Source organism: Scyliorhinus torazame, chromosome 16 (assembly GCF_047496885.1).
Source record: "Scyliorhinus torazame isolate Kashiwa2021f chromosome 16, sScyTor2.1, whole genome shotgun sequence".
Classification (NCBI taxonomy): Eukaryota; Metazoa; Chordata; class Chondrichthyes; order Carcharhiniformes; family Scyliorhinidae; genus Scyliorhinus; species Scyliorhinus torazame.
This window is the reverse complement of record NC_092722.1, coordinates 15,489,572-15,512,192: the sequence shown is the minus strand read 5'-3', so window position 1 is coordinate 15,512,192 and position 22,621 is coordinate 15,489,572. Positions and strand designations below refer to the sequence as shown.

Below are 22,621 nucleotides of genomic sequence, written 5' to 3'. Positions count from 1 at the left end.
CAAATGGCCTCCTTCTGTGCTATAGGGTTCTATTTTTATAGAATCCCTAGAATCCCCTTAGTGCAGAAGGAAGCCATTCAGTCCATCAAGTCTATGTTCTAATGATGGAATTTAACCCTGAAATGTGCAAGGGGATGCACTTTGTAAGTAGTAACAAGACAAGAAGGCACTCAATGAATGGCAGGACACTATGAAGCTCAGAGGAACAGAGGGATCTTGGGGTACTTGTCCACAGATTCCTGAAGGCAGCAGGTAAGTTTAACAGGGTAGTTAAGAAGACATACAGGACACTTGCCTTTATCAGTCGGGGCACAGATTATAAGAGCAGAGTCGTTCTGCGGGATTCTCCCGAATCCCCGCGATGACCCGACACCGGCATAAAAAGCGGCGCGAACCACCCCGTCTTCCGGGGGCTAGGCTGGCGGCGGAGGGGTTGGCGCCATGCCAACCGGCGCCGAAGGGCCGGCGCGAGTTAGCGCAAGCGCAGAACCGCCGGCGTATTCTAGCGCATGCGCGGGGGGGGGTGTCTTCTCCACGCTGGCCATGGCGGAGCCCTACAGGGGCCGGCCCGGAAGGTAGGAGTGCCCCCACGGCACAGGCCCGCCCGCAGATCGGTGGGCCCCCCCCTCCCCCGGGGCCTGATGCTCCCATGGCCCCCCCTAGGACTGCACCAGCCGGCCTACCAGCCAGGTCCCGCCGTGTGGGACCATGTCCAATCCATGCCAGCGGGACTGGCCATAAACCGACGGCCGCTCAGCCCATCGGGGCCTGAAGAATTGCCGGGGGGGGGGGCGCTGCCAACAGCCCCCGACCAGCGCGGCGTGATCCCCGCCCGAAAACCGGCGCCGGAGAATACGACAGCCGGCGTCAGAGCGGCGGGGGAAGGAAATTCACGCCCTTCCCTGGGGACTCTCCGACACAGAGGGGGGTCAGAGAATCCCGCCCGTTATGTTGGCGCTGTACAGGACTTTGGTTAGGCCACAGCTGGAGTAGTGTGTGCAGTTCTGGTCGCCTCACTATAGAAAGGATGCACAGGAGAGGGAGCAGAGGAGATTCACCAAGACGTTGCCTGGGCTGGAGCATTTGAGCTTTGACAAGAGGCTGGAAAGGTTCGGGTTGTTTTCTTTAGGACAGAGAAGACTGAGGAGGGACCCTGATTGAGGTGTAAAAGATTATGAGGGGTGTGACAGGGTGGATAGGAAGCAGCTGTTCTCCTCAGTTGAAGGGTCACGAACAAGGGGGGATAATTTTATAGTGAGGAGCAGGGGATTTAGAGGGGATTTGAAGAAAAATGATTTCGCCTAGAGGGTGGCGAGTGTCTGGAATGCACTGCCTGGGAGGGTAGTAGAAGCAGAAAACTGCACAACATTTAAAAAGTGTGTGTATGAGCATGTCAAAACATTCAAGGCTATGGGCCAAGTGCTGGAAAGTGGGATTAGTGTAATTTTGCCAGTAAGGACTCGATGGGCCAAGGGGCCTCTTCTATATTCTATGACTCTATAACTCTATAAGTAATTAGGCTCAGCTGATCTCTGTTGGAAATGGTTTAAAGTCAATCTTGACTCTTGCTCCTGAAAAAGAAAATTACTCTGCTGAGCAAAACTGCAAGGTGTACTTATGTAGAAATCAGATGAGGACATCAGTTATAATATTCACAATTGAAAAGCCTGGTAATACCTACTATTCGGGTTCAGGATATGAAATATGACCTATTGGGCAAGGTGCCAAATTGGCTATCAGCATCTGTGCAATGATGCTTCATGAAGAATCAGCGTCTTCAAAAGAGAATGAAATATACAACAACAAAAATAAATCACATGGAGCTCTTCGTGTCCTGTGGAGCTGCAAATTTAAATGTATAGATGTCCAGGATAGCGCAGTTGAGCAAATTCGAAAATTAATTAATTGGCTATTCCATTCGCTCAAATGCAATTTGTCTTTGGAACACAGGAAACAGCAAGAAAACCCTTTCACTTCAATCAGCTGGGATAAAGATCTTTATTTCATCTGCTTTGTCCATGCATCGCTGAGCTATCAGAGTACAAAAAGGATGCAAGTACGCTAGCTGCACAGATTTTAATGATCTGGTAGATTAAAACCCTGTATTTTGCAAAACGCAATATAGCGAAGTACCCCAAAGTGCTTCACAGCGGAATAATCAATAAAATGGGTGCCAAGCAAAGGAGAGTTGAAGAGGAGTGACCATAAGCTTGGTCAAAGTCACTGCACTAAGCAAGGGCAAACCCATAGATCTGGACAATGCAAGTGGGATGATTTGGTTAACGATCTCAGTTGCTGCAGATAGATCATGGAAGATGGGACAGGGGCAGCACGGTAGCATTGTAGATAGCACAATTGCTTCACAGCTCCAGGGTCTCTAGTTCGATTCCGGCTTGGGTCACTGTCTGTGCGGAGTCTGCACATCCTCCCTGCGTGTGCATGGGTTTCCTCCGGGTGCTCCAGTTTCCTCCCACAGTCCAAAGATGAGCAGGTTAGGTGGATTGGCCATGATAAATTGCCCTTAGTGTCCAAAATTGCCCTTAGTGTTGGGTGGGGTTACTGGGTTATGGGGATAGGGTGGAGGTATTGACCTTGGGTAGGGTGCTCTTTCCAAGAGCTGGTGCAGACTCGATGGGCTGAATGGCCTCCTTCTGCACTGTAAATTCTATGTGAATCTATGATAAGACAAGGATGAGGAACATAGCCGCAGTCACAGAAGACCCAATTCGTCACTTTAGTAAAAGGTGTTTTGGTGTAATTACAGGAGTGGAAAGCTATTTGGAGAATTCAAACAGGGAGCTGACAACAAGATGGACGTGGATTTGGGAGGTGACAACACATGCAGGACTTTGGAGTGGTCAAGGATGTTTTATTTGGGGACCGTGTGGCATAACGGTGGTTTTGACAGAAAATCACTCACAATGTCAACTAGCATGGGAGTTAGGAAAGACAGCTGGGTGGTCAGCAGTTTAGTGGGAAGAGGGTGGATTTCATGGAGAACATGAGTTGAGAGAGGGCATCAAGGGAAATGAGAGGAAACTAGAAAGAGATGTTAATTTGGAGGGATAGGGGAGGCAGTGGAGGGAGTCAAGACAACAATCAGTCCACTCTTCATTCAACTGTTATTCCTGGAAGTCCATAATTTACTTAGACTGCTGGCGAGGGAAAGACCATGTGAATATGGTTAGTTGTGACATATTACTTAACTTGCATCCTTTTTTTGCTTTGTTTATTACCCACTTTTCATTTGTCCATTGACCAATTTCCTGCCAGCTTAAGCTATTTTAAGAAACAACTGTCTCACATTTTCAGAGGGAAAATGGATCGTGGCTCATGTACACAGTTTGAAAATATAAATGGGCTGCAAATAAATATAATTCCTTCAGTTTTGTTTTGATTAATTTCATTGCCCTTCCTTAACATTTGCTGTCAATCAGTACTCTTCCTACCCATTCCTGCCACGATACAAGTAGAGAGGATATTGAGATTTAAAATGCTAATGCTGTTAACCATCAATCTCCTTCATGAGAAAATCAAATTTAAATTTATGTCTAAACCTAATGTTTCTTTTAATAGGCTTTAAGTGAAATTAAATTATCTCCTACATTATCTGCAATAGCTCTAAACTCCTCGGCCTGGTCCCAAATTAGGTTAGATTCCAGATGGTTAAAAGCCAAGACAGAAAGAGACAAATAAATTTCGGACATCACAACAAAGTGTGTTTTGTTCCTTCTAATCAAGAGCACCCCCACAGTGAGATCACCTACAAATAAATGATCAGGGTCCCAATGGTTACAATATTATCTCAAAGGATTGTCATATGAAGAGCAGGCTGTTGGTTACTTTCAGAATAATGTTGGAATATTTGCTTGAGTGGCTGGGGAGGGTTTAAACTAAAATGGTAATGGGATGGGAACCTATGCAAGGAATCAGAGGAGGAGGAATCAAAGACATCAACAAAAGAGAGAAAGAGGAATATGAAAAGTGATAGGTAGAGAAACCAAGGGCGAGATTCAAATAGTGCCAGATTCAAACAGGGCCACAGTGAAAAATGGTGGGAATAGTACATGTCACAAGACTTTGTGCGTTAACGTGTGGAACATTCACAATAAAGTTTCATTAATCGCGCAAATAGATGTAAACGAGTATGATATAGTCAGAATTACGGAGACATGGTTGCAGGGTGACCAGGGATGGGAAGAAACATCCAGGGGTATTCAGTATTTTGGAAGGACAGGCAAAAAGGAAAAGGCAGTGGTGTTGCACTGCAGGTTATAGAGTAAATGAATGCAATAATGAGGAAGGATATTAGCTCTGACAATGTGGAATTTGTATGGGTACAGCTGAGAAACATCAAGGGATAAAACACAATAGTAGGTATTGTATATAGACCCCCAAGCTGCAGTGGTGGTGTTGGGAATGGCATTAAATAGGAAATTAGAGACGCATATGATAAAGGAACACCTGTAATTATGGGTGATTTAATCTGCATATAGACTGGGCAAATCAAATTAGTCACAATGCCGAAGAGAAGGAATTCCTGGAGTGTATACGGGATGGTTTTCTGGACCATACATTGAGGAGCCTATTAGAGAACAAGCCATCCTAGACATTAGTATTGTGCAATGAGAAATAAATCATTGGTAATCTAGTCAGACGGGAGCCCTTAGGGATGAGCGACCATAATATATTTTTAAAATATTTTTCCAATTAAGGGGCAATTTAGCCTGGCCAATCCACCTACCCTGCACATCTTTTGGATTGTGGGAGTGAGACCCATAGACACGGGAAGAATGTTTAAACTCCACACGGACAGTGACCCGGGACCGGGATTGAATGAGCAACCATAATATGATAGAAATTTTCATCAAGGTGGAGAGGGACACAGTTGATTCTGAGACTAGGCTCCTGGATCTTAATAAAGGAAACTGCGACAATATGAGGCGCAAGTTGGCTACGATAGGTTGGGAAATGTTACTGAAAGGGATGACGGTGGATAGGCAATGGCAAACATTCACAGAGATCATGGGTGAACAGCAACAGCTGTTTATTCCTGTCTGGCACAAACGTAGAATGGGAAAGGTGACCAAACAAAGGCTTACATGGAAAATTAGAGATAGTATTAAATCCAAGAACAAAGCATACAAGTTGGCCAAGGAAAACAACAGACCTGAGGATTGGGAGCAGTTTAAGATTCATGGAACATAGAACAGCGAATTTAGAGTGCAGAAGGAGGCCATTCGGCCCATCGAGTCTGTACCAACCCTTAAGCCCACACTTCCACCCTATCCCCGTAACCCCTCCTAACCTTTGTGGGCACTAAGGGCAATATAGCATGGCCAATCCACCTAACCTGCACACCTTTGGACTGTGGGAGGAAACCGGAGCACCCAGAGGAAACCCACTGATGCGACCATTAATTCACTCAAGGACTCGTGTCGGAGTAAAACAGTGGTTTTAATTAACTATCAACTTTGCCTGCCTGCGACTGGTACATACTGAGGACAGTCCCACAGGCCAGCTACTCTCATACTCCTTCAAAGGGGCGGAGCCATGGGCTGAGCCCGTACATGCTCCAACATCCTCCAACATCTATCCCTGCGGGTGAAGCCATACAATGGCCCACAGGTTTATAACATAGAACATAACTGGTGAATTAACTGTATTTACATTCACCACACCCACACAGATATCTCAGCAAAGGAGGACCAAGGGATTGATTAAGAAGGGGAAAATAGAGTATGAGAGTAAACATGTGGGGAACATAAAAACTGACTGTAAAGGTTTCTACCGGTATGTGAAGAGAAAAAGATTGGTGAAGGCAAATGTAGATCCCATAAAGTCAGAAACAGAGGAATTTATAATGGGGGAACAAAGAATTGGCTGAGCACAGAAACGGCAGGTGGAGTTTAATCTGGACAAATGTGAGGTGATGCATTTTGGAGGATGAAATCGAGGTATGAATTATACTGTAAATGGCAGAACCCTTAGGAACATTAACATACAGAGGGATCTGGGCGTGCAAGTCCACAGTTCCCTAAAAGTGGCAACACAGGAAGCCAAGGTGATTGAGAAGGCGTCTGGCATGCTTGCCTTCAGTATGATTTGGACAAGTTGAGGTGAGTGGGCAAATGAATGGCAGTATAATTTGGATAAATGTGAGGTTATCCACTTTGGTAGCAAAAACGGGAAGGCAGACTATTATTTGAATAAATTAGGAGAGGGAAAGTGCAACGAGACCTGGGTGTCCTCGTACACCAGTCGCTGAAGGTAAGCATGCAGGTGCAGCAGGCAGTAAAGAAGGAAAATGGTATACTGGCCTTCATAGCGAGAGGATTAGAGTGCAGGAGCAGAGATGCCTTGCTGAAACTATACAGGACCTTGGTGAGGCCACACCTGGAATACTGTGTGCAGTTTTGGTTTCCTTATCTGAGGAAGGATGCTCCAGCTATAGAGAGAGTGCAACGGAGGTTTACCAGACTGATTCCTGGGACGGCAAGACTGACGTAGGAGGAGAGATTGAGTTGGTTAGGATTGTATTCACGGACTTCCGGGTGTGGCGATGACCAGCTAAGTCGCACGTTTCGGCAGCTCCCGGTGGAACGGACTTTTGGGCTCTTAATAAGAGCCTCAACGGCAATTTTAACGGCTAGAAGCACTGTGCGGTAAACCAGAAGGGAATCCCCCCTGGAAACGGATGGAAAAAGGAGAGGGAAGTGGCCAGATTGCAGTGGATCCTTTGGAGCAGCGGCAAGGAAGGCAAGCAAGAACCAAGATGGCGACGGAAGGTGGCAGTTTAACATGAGGCCCCGAACAACAAGAGTTTTTGAAATGTTGCGTGGAAGAACTTAAAAAGGAAATGAAGAGGGAGCTGTTGGCCCCGATATTACAGGCGATCGAAGGGCTAAAGGATGAGCAAAAGACCCAGGAGCGGGAGCTTCGGGTCGTGAAGGCAAAGGCTGCCGAGAACGAGGACGAAATACAGGGCCTGGTGGTGAAGACGGAGATGCACGAGGCACACCATAAACGATGTGTGGAAAGACTGGAGGTGCTGGAGAATAACGCGAGGAGGAATAATTTAAGGATTCTTGGTCTTCCTGAAGGTGCAGACGTCGGGGCATATGTGAGCACAATGCTGCACTCGTTAATGGGAGCGGAGGCCCCGGCGGGTCCGCTGGAGGTGGAGGGAGCATACCGAGTGATGACGCGAGGACCGAGAGCAGGAGAAATTCCTAGAGCCCTAGTGGTGAGATTCCTCCGTTTTAAGGACAAAGAGATGGTCCTTAGATGGGCAAAGAAAACTCGGAGCAGTAGGTGGGAGAACGCGGTGATCCGCGTATATCAAGACTGGAGTGCGGAGGTGGCAAGAAGGAGGGCGAGCTTTAATCGGGCCAAGGCGGTGCTTCACAAAAAGAAGATAACATTTGGAATGCTGCAACCGGCAAGACTGTGGGTCACATATCAAGGGAGGCACCACTACTTTGAGACGGCGGATGAGGCGTGGACTTTTATTGTGGAAGAAAAACTGGAATAAGCGGGTTATTAAAAAAGAACGTTTGAAACAAAGTGGTGGGGCGAGTATGGGGGGCGAAGAGGGGGGGAAAAAGGGGGGGAAAGATGAGTTTTATGTTATTAATCCTGCGATGCGGTAACTTTTCTCTCTTCCACAGGTGGTGGTGGAGGGAGGAAGGGAGGTGGAGGAGATGGGGCGTTGGCCATGGGGGCCAAAAGGGAAGCGCGGGCTTTGTTCCCGCGCTATGATAATCATGGCGGGAATAGGGAAGCAGGAAGGAGGGGGCGTCGCACGGTGCGAGCCGAGGTCACGGGGGGAAGCCGAGGTCGGCTAGAGTTTGCTGACTTCTGGGAGCAACATGGGGGGTGTAACTACGCTAGTGGGGGATCTAGCGGGGTGTGGGAGGGGGAAGTTACTGGGTTGCTGCTGCTGGGGAGAGGGGGGAGCCGGAATGGGGTGGGGTGGGCGGGGGGGCACCGCCTGGGGGGGACACAGCTGCGTGGGAACCGGGTGAGGAGCTGGAAAAAGGGGATGGCTAATCGACAAGGGGGGGCGGGTAAAAAGCCCCCCAACCCGGTTGATCACGTGGAATGTGAGAGGGCTGAACGGGCCGATAAAGAGGGCACGAGTACTCGCACACCTTAAGAAACTTAAGGCAGACCTGGTTATGTTACAAGAGACGCACTTAAAACTTATAGACCAGGTTAGACTACGCAAAGGATGGGTGGGGCAGGTGTTTCATTCGGGGCTAGATGCGAAAAACAGTGGGGTGGCTATACTAGTGGGGAAGCGGGTTATGTTTGAGGCAAAGACCATAGTGGCGGATAGCGGGGGCAGATACGTGATGGTGAGTGGCAAATTACAGGGGGAGGCGGTGGTCTTGGTAAATGTATATGCCCTGAACTGGGATGATGCCAATTTTATGAGGCGCATGCTAGGACGCATCCCAGACCTAGAGGTGGGAAAGTTGGTAATGGGGGGAGATTTTAATACGGTGCTGGAGCCAGGGCTGGACAGGTCGAGATCCAGGACTGGAAGGAGGCCGGCTGCAGCCAAGGTGCTTAAAGATTTTATGGAGCAGATGGGAGGAGTAGACCCGTGGAGATTTAGTAGACCTAGGAGTAAGGAGTTTTCGTTTTTCTCCTATGTCCACAAAGTTTATTCGCGAATAGACTTTTTTGTTTTGGGAAGGGCGTTGATCCCGAAGGTGAGGGGGACGGAGTATACGGCTATAGCCATTTCGGATCACGCTCCACATTGGGTAGACTTGGAGATAGGGGAGGAAACAGAAGGGCGTCCACCCTGGAGAATGGACATGGGACTAATGGCAGATGAAGGGGTGTGTCTAAGGGTGAGGGGGTGCATTGAAAAATACTTGGAACTCAATGATAACGGGGAGGTCCAGGTGGGAGTGGTCTGGGAGGCGCTGAAGGCAGTGGTTAGAGGGGAGCTGATATCAATAAGGGCACATAAAGGAAAGCAGGAGAGTAGGGAACGGGAGCGGTTGCTGCAAGAACTTCTGAGGGTGGACAGGCAATATGCGGAGGCACCGGAGGAGGGACTGTACAGGGAAAGGCAAAGGTTACACTTAGAATTTGACTTGCTGACAACGGGTACTGCAGAAGCACAGTGGAGGAAGGCACAGGGTGTACAGTATGAGTATGGGGAGAAGGCGAGCAGGTTGCTGGCCCATCAATTGAGGAAAAGGGGAGCAGCGAGGGAAATAGGGGGAGTGAGGGATGAGGAAGGAGAGATAGAGCGGGGAGCGGAGAGAGTGAATGGAGTGTTCAAGGCATTCTATAAAAGATTATACGAAGCTCGGCCCCCGGATGGGAAGGAGAGAATGATGTGCTTCCTGGACCGGCTGGAATTTCCTAAGGTGGAGGAGCAGGAGAGGGTGGGACTGGGAGCACAGATCGAGATAGAGGAAGTAGTGAAAGGAATTAGGAGTATGCAGGCGGGGAAGGCTCCGGGACTGGATGGATTTCCAGTCGAATTTTATAGGAAATATGTGGACTTGCTTGCCCCGATACTGATGAGAACCTTTAATGAGGCGAAGGAAAGGGGACAGCTGCCCCCGACTATGTCGGAGGCAACGATATCGCTTCTCCTAAAGAAGGAAAAAGACCCGCTGCAATGCGGGTCCTGTAGACCTATTTCCCTCCTAAATGTAGACGCTAAGATTCTGGCCAAGGTAATGGCAATGAGGATAGAGGATTGTGTCCCGGGGGTAGTCCATGAGGACCAAACTGGGTTTGTTAAGGGGAGACAGCTGAATACGAATATACGGAGGCTGCTAGGGGTAATGATGATGCCCCCACCAGAGGGGGAAGCGGAGATAGTGGTGGCGATGGATGCCGAGAAAGCATTTGAAAGAGTGGAGTGGGATTATTTGTGGGAGGTGTTGAGGAGATTTGACTTTGGAGATGAATATATTAGATGGGTACAGTTGCTGTATAGGGCCCCGATGGCGAGCGTGGTCACGAATGGACGGGGGTCTGCGTATTTTCGGCTCCATAGAGGGACGAGGCAGGGATGTCCTCTGTCTCCATTATTGTTTGCACTGGCGATTGAGCCCCTGGCAATAGCATTGAGGGGTTCCAGGAAGTGGAGGGGAGTACTCAGGGGAGGAGAGGAACACCGGGTATCTCTTTACGCGGACGATTTGTTGGTGTATGTGGCAGACCCGGCGGAGGGGATGCCAGAGATAATGCGGATACTTGGGGAGTTTGGAGAATTTTCAGGATACAAGCTGAACATGGGGAAAAGTGAGCTGTTTGTGGTGCATCCAGGGGAGCAGAGCAGAGAAATAGAGGACTTACCGTTGAGGAAGGTAACAAGGGACTTTCGCTACTTGGGGATCCAGATAGCCAAGAATTGGGGTACATTGCATAGGTTAAACTTAACGCAGTTGGTGGAACAGATGGAGGAGGACTTCAAGAGATGGGACATGGTATCCCTGTCATTGGCAGGGAGGGTACAAGCGGTTAAAATGGTGGTCCTCCCGAGATTCCTCTTTGTGTTTCAGTGCCTCCCGGTGGTGATCACAAAGGCTTTTTTCAAAAGGATTGAGAAGAGTATCATGAGTTTTGTGTGGGCCGTGAAGACCCCGAGAGTGAGGAAGGGATTTTTGCAGCGTAGTAGGGATAGGGGGGGGCTGGCGCTACTGAGCCTGAGTGAGTACTACTGGGCCGCCAACATCTCAATGGTATGTAAGTGGATGGGAGAAGAGGAGGGAGCGGCGTGGAAGAGATTGGAGAAGGCATCCTGTAGGGGGACTTGCCTACAAGCCATGGTGACGGCGCCGTTGCCGTTCTCACCGAAGAAATACACCACAAGCCCGGTGGTGGTGGCTACTCTGAAAATTTGGGGGCAATGGAGACGGCATAGGGGAAAGACGGGAGCCTCGGTGTGGTCCCCGATAAGAAATAATCATAGGTTTGCCCCGGGGAGAATGGATGGGGGATTTGGAACATGGCAAAGAGCAGGAGTAACACAATTGAGAGATCTGTTTGTAGATGGGACGTTTGCAAGTCTGGGAGCGCAGATCGAAAAATATGGGTTGCCCCAAGGGAATGCATTCCGGTATATGCAACTGAGGGCTTTTACGAGGCAACAGGTGAGGGAATTCCCGCAGCTCCCGACGCAGGAGGTGCAGGACAGAGTGATCTCAAAGACATGGGTGGGAGACGGTAAGGTGTCAGACATATATAGGGAGATGAGAGACGAGGGGGAGATTATGGTAGACGAGCTGAAAGGGAAATGGGAAGAAGAGCTGGGGGAGGAGATTGAGGAGGGGCTGTGGGCTGATGCCCTAAGTAGGGTAAACTCATCGTCCTCGTGTGCCAGGCTAAGCCTGATACAATTTAAGGTATTACACAGGGCGCATATGACTGGAACACGGCTTAGCAAATTTTTTGGAGTAGAGGATAGGTGTGCGAGATGCTCGAAAAGCCCAGCGAATCACACCCACATGTTCTGGTCATGTCCGGCACTACAGGGGTTTTGGGTGGGGGTGACAAAGGTGCTTTTGAAGGTAGTGGGGGTCCGGGTCGAACCAAGCTGGGGGTTGGCTATATTTGGGGTTGCAGAAGAGCCGGGAGTGCAGGAGATGAGAGAGGCTGATGTTTTGGCCTTTGCGTCCCTCGTAGCCCGGCGCAGGATACTGTTGATGTGGAAGGAAGCCAAGCCCCCGGGTGTGGAGACCTGGATAAATGACATGGCAGGGTTTATAAAGCTGGAACGGATTAAGTTCGTCCTAAGGGGATCGGCTCAAGGGTTCACCAGGCGGTGGCAACCGTTTGTCGAATACCTCACAGAAAGATAGAGGGAATGGAAAAGAAGAAGACAGCAGCAGCAGCCCGGGGTGGAGGGGGGGGGGGGGGGGGGAGGGAGGAACCAGAGGGATTCTCAGGGATGTTAATATATAAGTATAATATGTATAGGTTATTGTTATAGATAATTGTATATTGGGCTGTTAAAACATATTTTTGGAGAATATTTATCTGGGACAAGGCAGTTGCCATTTAGTTTTGTTTTTGTTTATATATTATTTATTTCTTGTTTATAAAACTGGCCATTGTTATTTATATTGTTACATTACTGTGTAAAGGATACACAATGTACTGTGATGGTTGGCCAAATATTTTCAATAAAATATTTTTTAAAAAAGGATTGTATTCACTGAGTTCAGAAGAATGAGGAGGGACCTCATTGAAACCTAGAAAATTCTAACAGGAATAAACAGGGTAGATGCAAGAAGGATGTGCCCGACGGTGGGTGTATACAGAACCAGGAGTCACAGTCTGAAGATATTGGGTAGAACATTTAAGACAAAGATGAGGAGAAATTTCTTCACCTAAAGAGTGGTCAGCCTGCTGAATAGCACTTGGGGTGAAGGGAATTAAAGGATATGGGGGAAATGCAGGACCAGGCTAGTGCGTTGGATAATTAGCCAAGATCATAATGAATGGAGGAGTGGGCTTGAAGGGCTGAATGTCCTCCTCCTGCTCCTATTTTCTATGATTCTATGTTTACTGTATGATTGCAGTGAACTCTTTCAGACTTCAGTCATCCTCACTAGAATCAGAGATAAATCTAGCAATATTTGTTGCTGGACATTGTAAAAGGGATAGCCAAACTTACTGGCTGCATGGGTCAACTATGTCCACTCACTGGGTCTGCATGGTGGCGCAGTGGTTAGCACTGCTGCCTCACAGTGCTGAGGTCCCAGGTTCGATCCCGGCTCTAGGTCCGTGTGGAGTTTGCACATTCTCCCCGTGTTTGCGTGAGTTTTGCCCCCAGAATCCAAAGATGTGCAGGGTAGGTGGATTGGCCACGCTAAATTGCCCCTTAATTGGAAAAAATGAATTGGGTACACTAAATTAATTTTTTAAAATTTAAAAGAGTTCTGTGGGTCAAATATAAATAAACAAACAAATACATGTGTGTATGGAGGGGGGGCATGGCAAATTGAAGACTGCAATACTCTCATTTGCAGATTTAGATCTTAAATCTGTCAACGAGAAAGTCGTCGTTACTAAACTCCCTATCCTACAGATTCAAAACAATTGAAATTAATACAGAATAAGTAGAGCTTAAGACAGCAATCATACAAATGGGAAATGAGCCATCAGGTACTGGAACTTTGCAGGGTGAATAATCAGAATTCCAGTCTTGTGTTCCGCAATTTGGAATCTCAAATGCAAAATGACTTGGTGCTTTCCCTCATCTGAAGTATGCTTTGGTCGAAATGGGGTTGGGGCAGGGAGCTTTACTGTGACTGCAGTCAGGTAAGGCCAAAAAGAAACGAAAATGAGCATGCTCAGAGGGCGTAAGGGTAGCTGACACAGGTAATAAGCTGTCTAATAGAAATAATATTGTGAGAGTAAAACTTAAATACAACAAATGTTTGTCAGTCATATAGCACAGGATCTCTTATATTATGACAATGTTCTGTAATTCACAAAGAAATGAAACAAACAATCTGTTTTCCAACTGTGTAAGCTGTACAAAAAAGTGATTGGACACAGGTATGTTGCACAAAGGATTTGTACCCGCACTGTTCACTTGGGAATTGCAAATATGCACCACCCCACTCTGCACAATATCTGGAGGCCTAACGTTCTCTGCCTGAAGTATTCCAATGCCTTTCCCTCCCAAGTATTAATTTCTCTGCACTCTTGTTCTCCGAGACTGTTGGCAAGAGGGTGCATTCTGAATTGGCCATGAAGGAGCGCAGAAGAGCCACATGAGGAGGAATGTCCAAGTTTGTATGATGTAGTCACCACCTCTCCATCTTAATTCTTTCAATCATGGTAGTATCCTTTACATAGTCTTGGCCCTTCACCTAGGTTTATCAAGAAGAATTGCCCCTGACCCTTCAGGGCAGCGAACACTCTCCATTCACTGCAGTACCTGACGTCAGCCAGATGGGGAAAATGAAGTTTGTGTCCCGTCACACTTTGCTGACTTCTGGGGTTAATAACACCAGTATGTTTCCTTTGTTAACACAAAATTTTGCACAACAACATCAAAAGATCACATTTCTTTCTGAGGTCCCTCATGTTTTATGGTGAAAAATAACAGGTACTTTTATGTAATTTCTTAGACTGAATATGCAGCAGTATTCACCTACACCTTTGCTTCAGGATCTTGAACCTTGTGATGTAAATTGTAGATTACTTATACAAGGAAGGTTCAAACAACTGGTAAAAGTAGAATGATGCAGAGCTTACCTTTAGATTGTCGGTCTGCCAGGGAAAGTAATAAAAAGGAAAAAAAGCAAACTAAGGTTAATGTAGTTCAAGGGGAATGAATCCTTGATGTGGTACTATCTTTAACTGGTTTGAAATTAAACATACTTCAGTTCCATGAATTAAACATTCATTCTATTTTGATCTAATTCAAGTTATCTGCAAACTGTGGCAGTCAATTCTGTGTAGCTTATGTGTCTTACAGGATACTGAGAGGCCTAGATAAGGTGGATGCGGAGAGGATGTTTCCACTAATAGGAAAAACTAGAACCCGAGGCCACAGCCTCAGACTAAAGGGACGATCCTTTAAAACTGAGATAAGGAGGAATTTCTTCAGCCAGAGGGTGGTGAATCTGTGGGACTCATTGTCTTGGAAGGCGATGGAGGCCAAATCACTGAGTGCCTCTAAGACAGAGATAGATAGATTCTTGATTAATACAGTAATCAGGGGTTATGGGGAGTAGGCAGGAAAATGGGGATGTGAATCATATCAGCCATGATTGAATAGCGGAGCAGACTCGGTGGGGTGAATGGCCTAATTCTGCTCCTATGTCTTTTGGTCTTATGGTGTCGTATTGTATTCGAGTGGACTCCGGATACAAAGAAATAAGAAATAAGAGGTTAGAAAGTACCCGTAATAAGGAATAAATGTTTAACATGCTCACATGTCATTCTTCTGCCATTTTTATCATGAGTTAATGATTTTGCTAAAAAAGCTGATTACAAAAATACATAGAAGTTACAACACAAAACTGTTTTTTTATCCCAACCAGTTTACACTGGCATTTATAGTTCTACTCGCATTTACCCACCCTACATTCATAAAACTTTTCTTGATGGGAACTAGACATTGCCCTGATGTAGGCACTAATTTTCTGGCTATCTCGTCTGTCCAAATCTCCCTATCTTTCATCATATTAATCAACTCAGTTACTTAAATAAATAACAGTAATTGGCCAAAGTAATTCACATTATCGAGCCCACAACATTTCTGAGACACATGATAAGGCAGGGATAAATTCAAGTTTATTTTGTTCTCCAGGAAAAGGAGGGAAGTCTTTTAGACTCTCATTATGTTTCCTAGGCCTCTGATTTTCAAACAAGGGTCAATTTAAGTTCACATTTCTCCCAAGGAGCCTTCCCCGCCAGCCACACCGAATGAACAATCACTGACAGCATATCCATATCCAATGGCCAAGGCTCTCAACTGCAGCACAATCACAAAAAACTGGCTCCATAATCTCCCTCTTTTATCTATGGCCTGGATTTTTGTCCGCAAGTCAGGAGCGTAGAGTCGGGGAAATTCCAGGCTTGGCAAACCCGACTTTTGTAAATGGCTGCCCACATGTCCGATTTTTAGTCTAGTGTGGTGGTGATTGGGGGGAGGGGTGCAGAGGGTTGGGGGGGGGCGGCTATATTAAAAGTCAGGGCAGGTAACCGGATGTGGAGGAAGATGCGGGTGTGGAGGCCTTCACCTTTCACACCCTACCACGCTCCCCATGTCCAATCCATGCCATCTCATGCCCTCTTACACTCCATACCAATCTATGTCTCTGCGCCAAACCCCCATGGCCCCTCATTCCCTATGCCTACCTATGCCCCGCCATATCCCTTTATAGTCCTATGCCACTCATTCCAAACCATGCCCCACCAGCCACCATTCTTCGCCCTGACACCAACTATGCAAATTCACCCAGTATCCACCATGCGCAGACCTCATGCAGATATGAGATAAAATAATGTTCCATCAATAGTTTGAAGTGTCTATTTATAAAAATCCATTCACTACATTTACATTCCTTCAGCTGGCTAAAGCCTGAAACATTTCATTCAAGTGCACAATCCCTTCAAGCAACAAGCGCTGGAATTCATAGTCCCACTTGAAAGTGTCTATAATTGCGAAATGGCATGCACCGATGATTGTGAAAACAGTTGTGCAACAGTAATCCTGGAATGGAAGCCCTCAGGCTTATATCAACAGACAAAGTGAAATTGGAAACAATGATTATAACGCTCCAGGCATGTTTTTCAAAAATGTTAAAATCAGGGGCTGGATTCTCCGCTCCCCGACAGCGAAATGGCGTTCGGCGAAGGGGCGCCAAAATTGGGAGCTGTGCCAGTTTTTGAATTCTCCGCCCCCTGAGGAGTATGCCGTGTTGAGTATCCATCGCCTCAGGCTATTGCCTGAGGCCTGCCTCGCGATGCTCCATTGCCAACCAGCTGAATTCCCGACGGCGTGGGTTATGTGTGCTCACACCTTTCAAGATCCTCACGTGCCGGCTGCGGACTCAGTCCAGCGCTGCCACAGTCGGGGGAGGGCCGATCGGCGGGCAGGAGGGGCTTCATTCGTGGCTGGAGGCAATGTGGGCGGGCGGTCCGGGGCGTGCGGGCGGTCGGAGTGGTGTACTACTTTGGCGGTCCAGGTTTGCGGGCTGAGTGCGCCATGGAGCATGCGCGGTCGCTGCAGGCTGCCGCCATGCACATGCGCGGCCTCTGAACCGGAAGTGCTGGGGGCCGTACTGGTGCGAGCTCTACGCCGGCTCCCTGCTAGCCCCCAGCAAAACGGGGAATCGGTGTCCTTTCCTGGCATAAAAGACCACCGTTTTCACGCCGGCATGGGGACTTAGTCACGGAGAATCCAGCCCAGGACTTTTAAATTCCTCTCCACGCCCCCTCCCCCCCTTCCCCGGTCGGTCACTTGGTGGAAGAGGGCTTCACATCCTAGTTCTGGTTGCTCCCAAACCAAGAGGCTATGAGCGCTCTGGCCATCTCCTCCAGAATTGGCCCCTTGTCGTCCTCCTCCTCATCCAAGGAGATGTGGCGCTCCTGCATATCCTCCTAGACCAGCTGATCACGCCACTGCAATGCCAGATTTGCAGAGCGCAGCACACCACAATGAGGCGGGATACCCTCTGGGGGCTGTACTAGGGGGCTCCATCTGGCCTGTCCAGGCACCACACACGCATCTTGAGCAGTCCGATCGCCTGCCTGACCATCACACATGTTGATGGATGAGCCTTGTTGTAGAGAGTCTGAGCGGGAGTTTGTGGCCTTCGCGATAGCATCATCAGCCACCTTCTAGATGTCCCCGAGGATCAGTCCATCCAGCCGCTGCTCTCCCATCAAAACTGCAGGGATCTATGAGCGTTCCACAATGTAACTGTCATGGATGCTCTCTGGGAAACGGGCACACACCTGCATGATGCACATCGCATGGTCACAGGCAAGGTGGACATTGAGGGTGTAGTATCCTTTGCGGTTAATAAATGGCACCAATGCCATCATGGGGAATGCAGAGCTACATAGGTGCAGTCGATGACACCACGCACCTGGGGTATGCCTGCTATGCGGGCAAAACTCATGGCCCTGGCGTGCTGGCTCACCTGGTCCCGGTCCAAGTTGATGTACATGTAGGCCCTCACAAATAACGCACCTGTGACTTCCCTTATGTACTCTTGTGTGGCAGACTTGGAGATGCCACACAGGTCACCCATGCAGCTCTGAAACGAACTGCTGGCAAGTTCAGAGTCACAGGCCAAGGGTGACCTCCCAGTCCATGTGGTACCAACCTGGCACAGGTGGTCCACCATCTCCTGGGACAGACACAGTCTTCTCCTGCACTGGATCTCAGACATCTGGAGGTAGAAAGTTCTATAGTAGTTTACCCGAGGCCGGTAATGTCTCCTCTGAGGCTCCTCCATCTGTGGCCCTGCTCCTGGAGGACCGGGGGGCCCTGCCTCCCCTCCTATGCAGGGTGATAGTTCTGGCCACATGCAGATGTCGCAGCTGCTGCTCGATAGCAATCAAAGGAATTGCCAAGTCGACTGGTTCCTCGTTACAGTCCAATTTTTCCACATGTGCACACACCTGGAGCGAAATTTTCCGTTATCGGCGCAAAGTCCTCCGATCGGAGCAAAAAACGGCGCAAATCCGACTTGCGTCACGTCGGAAAAATGGGTCGAAAGTCTCCGGCCCGAAATGGGCTAGCAGCGACGTAACGGGATCCACACTTGCGCATGTGGTTGACGCCATGCAGCGTCATACGCGCCGCACGGCGTGACGGCTCATAAGGACGCGCTGCTCCCCCCCACCCGACCGGAACATCCGACCGGAACACCCGACTGGATGGCTGGCCGACGCTCAGCCCCGAGGTTCGAGTCACGGGATGCGGAGGCGCTCCTGGACGCAGTGGAGCAGAGGAGGGACGCCCTGTATCCCGGGCGCGGCCGCAGAGTTACCCCACGCCACAGCCGGCGTCTGTGGAGGGAAGTGGCAGAGGCCGTCACCGCTGTGGCCCTGACACCACGGACAGGCACCCAGTGCCACAAGAAGGTGAACGACCTCGCCAGAGCAGGCAGGGTGAGCCTCCCCCATATCCCCCCTCCCCCATATCCCCCCCTGCCCCAATATCCCCCCCTGCCCCATATCCCCCCTCCCCCATATACTCCCTCCCCCATATCCCCCATCCCCCATATCCCCCCCTCCCCCAAATCCCCCCTCCCCCATATCCCCCATATCCCCCCTCCCCATATCCCCCCTCCCCCATATCCCCCCTCCCCCAAATCCCCCCTCCCCCATATCCCCCCTTCCCCATATCACCTGATTACTGCCTGCGTGTCTAACCATGCATGCTTCATTGTGTATCGCAGGACCAAACGTCCAGGCACCCATCCCCGCAGATGCAGACCGCCTGCAGGATGCCCCTCGGATGCCACGGGAGACAGAGAGACGCGGACCCTCCAGCGTGCGACGCCCGCAGGATGCCCCTCGGAGGCCACGGGAGACAGAGAGACCCGGACCCTCTAGCATGCGACGCCCGCAGGATGCCCCTCGGAGGCCACGGGAGACAGAGAGACCCGGACCCTCCAGCATGCAACGCCCGCAGGATGCCCCTCGGAGGCCACGGGAGACAGAGAGACCCGGACCCTCCATCATGCGACGCCCGCAGGATGCCCCTCGCACACCACGGGAGACGGAGAGACCTGGAGCAACAGGGAGACGACACCCCCGTCACGTGCGGGAGCGACCACCCAGCGACGAAGGGGACAGCCACAGGCCCCCGTCACATCCGAGCCAGGACACCACTACCCAGGACACCACTACCCAGGACACCACTACCCAGGACACCACTACCCAGGACACCACTACCCTGGACACCACTACCCGGGACACCACTACCCAGGACACCACTACCCGGGACAGCACTGCCCAGGACACCACTACCCAGGACACCACTACCCAGGACACCACTACCCGGGACAGCATTGCCCAGGACACCCCTACCCAGGACAGCAGTACCCAGGAAGACGAAATACCGGACAGTGACTCAGAGTGGATGGGTGGAGACGAACCCCCACCCCAAAGTGCCATGGACTCAGAGTGGGACGAAGAGCACGACACAATGCCACTGCTGTCACCAACACCCTCCACCATCGCAGAAACACTCACCACGGTTGGGCACTTTAGTGATGAGGCGTCTGGTACACTCGCTGGTGCGCACAACACAGCCGTCCCGGTACAGCAGGTGGAGGTAGGAGCAGCAGAGGGGCCGGGCGGTCGGAGGGCAGCCCAGCCCAAGCGTACATCTGCCGCCCAGATGGATCCCGGGTTCCTGGAGTTTCACCCACACATAGATCCGATGCAACCACCGACCCGGAGACGAGCGAAGAGGGTGACGGCCAGCTTGCGGCGGCTGCAGTCGCAGGTGGAGGAGTCCACCCGCGTCCAGGAGCTGGAAGTGGTGCCGGTCATGCGTGCCACCCAGGCCGACACCGCACGGGTGGCGTCCGCGGTGGAGGCAATGGGTGCGACGGTGTCAGACATGGGGAACGGTTTGCGAGGCCTGGGGCTTTCCGTGCAGGCGGCGTCTGTGGCCCAGGACATGGCTGCCCTCTCACAGGAGGTCATGAGCCAGTGCCAGCGCCAGATGGCAGAGGCGCTCAACACCATAGCCCAGTCTCAGCAGGCCATGGCCCAGTCTCTGCAGGCCATGGCCCAGTCTCTGCAGGCCATCGCTGAGGGCATCGGCGCCAGTGGCCATGTGCGAGCCGGCATTGCACTGTCACAGACAGGGTTTTGCCAAACCCCTGGGCTCCATGGCTGCAAACCTGCAGACCCCTGTCGATACCAGCATGGGCCTCCAGGACTGGCAGCGCCAGATGTCGGGGGGGCGTCGGATGGCCAGTCCGTTCGCATCCCCCACCCATGTAGAGGCCTGGGGGCCATCGGGCACCCCGAGGGAGGTGGAGGTGGTGTGGTCCGTCCCGGCTCCCCCTGTGGGGGAGGTCCCGGAACACCGCGACACCTCGGACTCCCCCCCTTCCGTCCCAGGTGCATCGGGTGGGCAACAGGCAGGACAGGCTGGCAGCTTGCCATCCCAGTCGCCCGGGCCGCAGCCTGGCCCATCTAGGCCAGGACGCCCCAGGAAACGGCCGCCAAAGGGATCCAGTGTCAGAGGGCAGGACTCACAGGAGTCCACCTCCAGTTCTGCTGTACCATCTGGGGAACCACATAGACGTAGTCAAAGGGCCCGTAAGGCCAAACAATTAGACACTGAGTAAGTTGGCACGGGTGCAGGGCACAGATGAGTTTTAGGGGCTAGGGCACGTGCATGAACTCCTTTGGTTATTAAAGTCAATGTTACACCTACAGAAGCTGCCTTTGTGCTCTGTCCAAAGCGTGCGGGGGTGTCATGTACGTTGAGCGCAAGTGTGTGTGTGAGGGGTGGTCTTACCTCAGCCCCAGGTGAGTCTGTCCCCTTCCCCCTGGGCCGCCATCAACGTCCCCCCGGGCAGAGGACGGGGCCGTGCGCTGCAGTGTCACAGCCGCATACAGGGATGGTGCGGGTGGATGGTGGTACTGTGGCCATGGGTCAGACATAGTCCAACGATGTGGAGCCAGGAGCTCACCGCAGGGCGGGTTGTCATCATCCTCCAAGGACTGCAATAGACACGCGTCCACCCGCTACTGTGTGAGCCCGGCCGTTGTGCCGCAGGTGGATCGGCAATGGGGGGGGGGGGTTGCATGCGGGTGGGGTTGGGGAGGGGGGGTGAGGGTGCTGGGTGGGTGGATGGGTGGGGGGTGTGGGTGGTAGGCTGTTGCCATGGTGTGCGGTCTGTGGCCATACTACCCGATTCCCACGCCCATCTAGTCAGTGAAGCGGGCGGCTATCAGTCTGTCCCGTGACCGCTGGGCCAGCCGGTAACGGTGGACAGCCACCCGCCTGTGTCTACCCCGTCTGCCCTGACCATTACCCCCATCCCCCTCATCTGGGAGGACTGCGCCACTCCGCCCTCCTCTGCCTGCGGCACATCGCCCCTCTGTTGGGCTATGTTGTGCAGGACGCAGCACACTACAATGATGCGGCCGACCCTATCTGACCGATACTGGAGGGCGCCCCCAGAGAGGTCCAGGCACCTGAAACGCATCTTCAGCACGCCAATGCACCTCTCTATCACTCCCCTTGTCGCTACATGGGCATCATTGTAGCGGTTCTCCGTCTCATTGCGTGGCCTCCGTATAGGCGTCATCAGCCACGATCGCAATGGGTAGCCCCTGTCGCCCAGCAACCAGCCCCTCAGCCGGGGATGGCGTCCCTCGTACATGCTGGGGATGGATGACCGCGACAACACGTATGAGTCGTGTACACTGCCTGGGTAATGGGCGCAGACTTGCAGGATCATCATGCGGTGGTCGCAGGCCACTTGTACGTTCATCGAATAGGTCCCCTTCCTATTGGTGAACACGGCCCTGTTATCTGCAGGTGGCCGCACGGCGACGTGCATCCCATCAATCGCGCCCTGGACCATGGGGAACCCGGCCACGGCAGAGAAGCCCACGGCCCGGGCATCTTGGCTGGCCCGGTCCACAGGGAAGCGGATGTAGCGGTGCGCCATGGCATATAGGGCATCTGTCACTGCCCGGATGCACCGATGTCTGCGATATGCCGAACAGGTCCCCACTCGGTGCCTGGAATGACCCCGTTGCATAAAAGTTCAGGGCCACCGTAACCTTGACGGACACGGGGAGAGGGTGTCCCCCGCCAGTGCCACGCGGTGCCAGGTGTGCCAGCAGGTGGCAGATGTGTGCACGATTTCCCGCCTCATCCGGAGTCTCCTCCTGCATTCCCGGTCCGTGAGGTCCTGGTATGACTGCCGGGGCCGGTACACACGGGGCGCCCTCGGATGCCTCCGTTGCCGTGGGGCCGCGACGTCCTCCTCCCCCTCCTCGTCCTGTCGGTCAGGTGTCCCTCCAGCCTGGGCGGCTGCCGCCTGCCCCTCTGCGGCAGCCTGCGCCGCCTCTCTGGCACGCTCCTCCTCCTCCTCATCCAGGGCAACATGGACATTAGCGGCTG

At 51.3% G+C, this 22,621-nt stretch overlaps 1 protein-coding gene across 4 annotated transcripts in view; it reads right to left on the bottom strand.

Moving 5' to 3' along the window:
• acot7 (acyl-CoA thioesterase 7) overlaps window positions 1-22,621 on the bottom strand; it is a 338,851-nt gene that overhangs the window by 188,358 nt on the left and 127,872 nt on the right. For 2 of the 4 annotated variants that reach the window (XM_072477999.1, XM_072478001.1), the window contains exon 6: window positions 14,251-14,265. The exons of the other annotated variants lie outside the window; for them this stretch is intronic. In XM_072477999.1, the coding sequence (XP_072334100.1) occupies window positions 14,251-14,265 (15 nt within the window). The remainder of the gene's footprint in view (window positions 1-14,250; window positions 14,266-22,621) is intronic. 4 annotated transcript variants of the gene reach the window in all.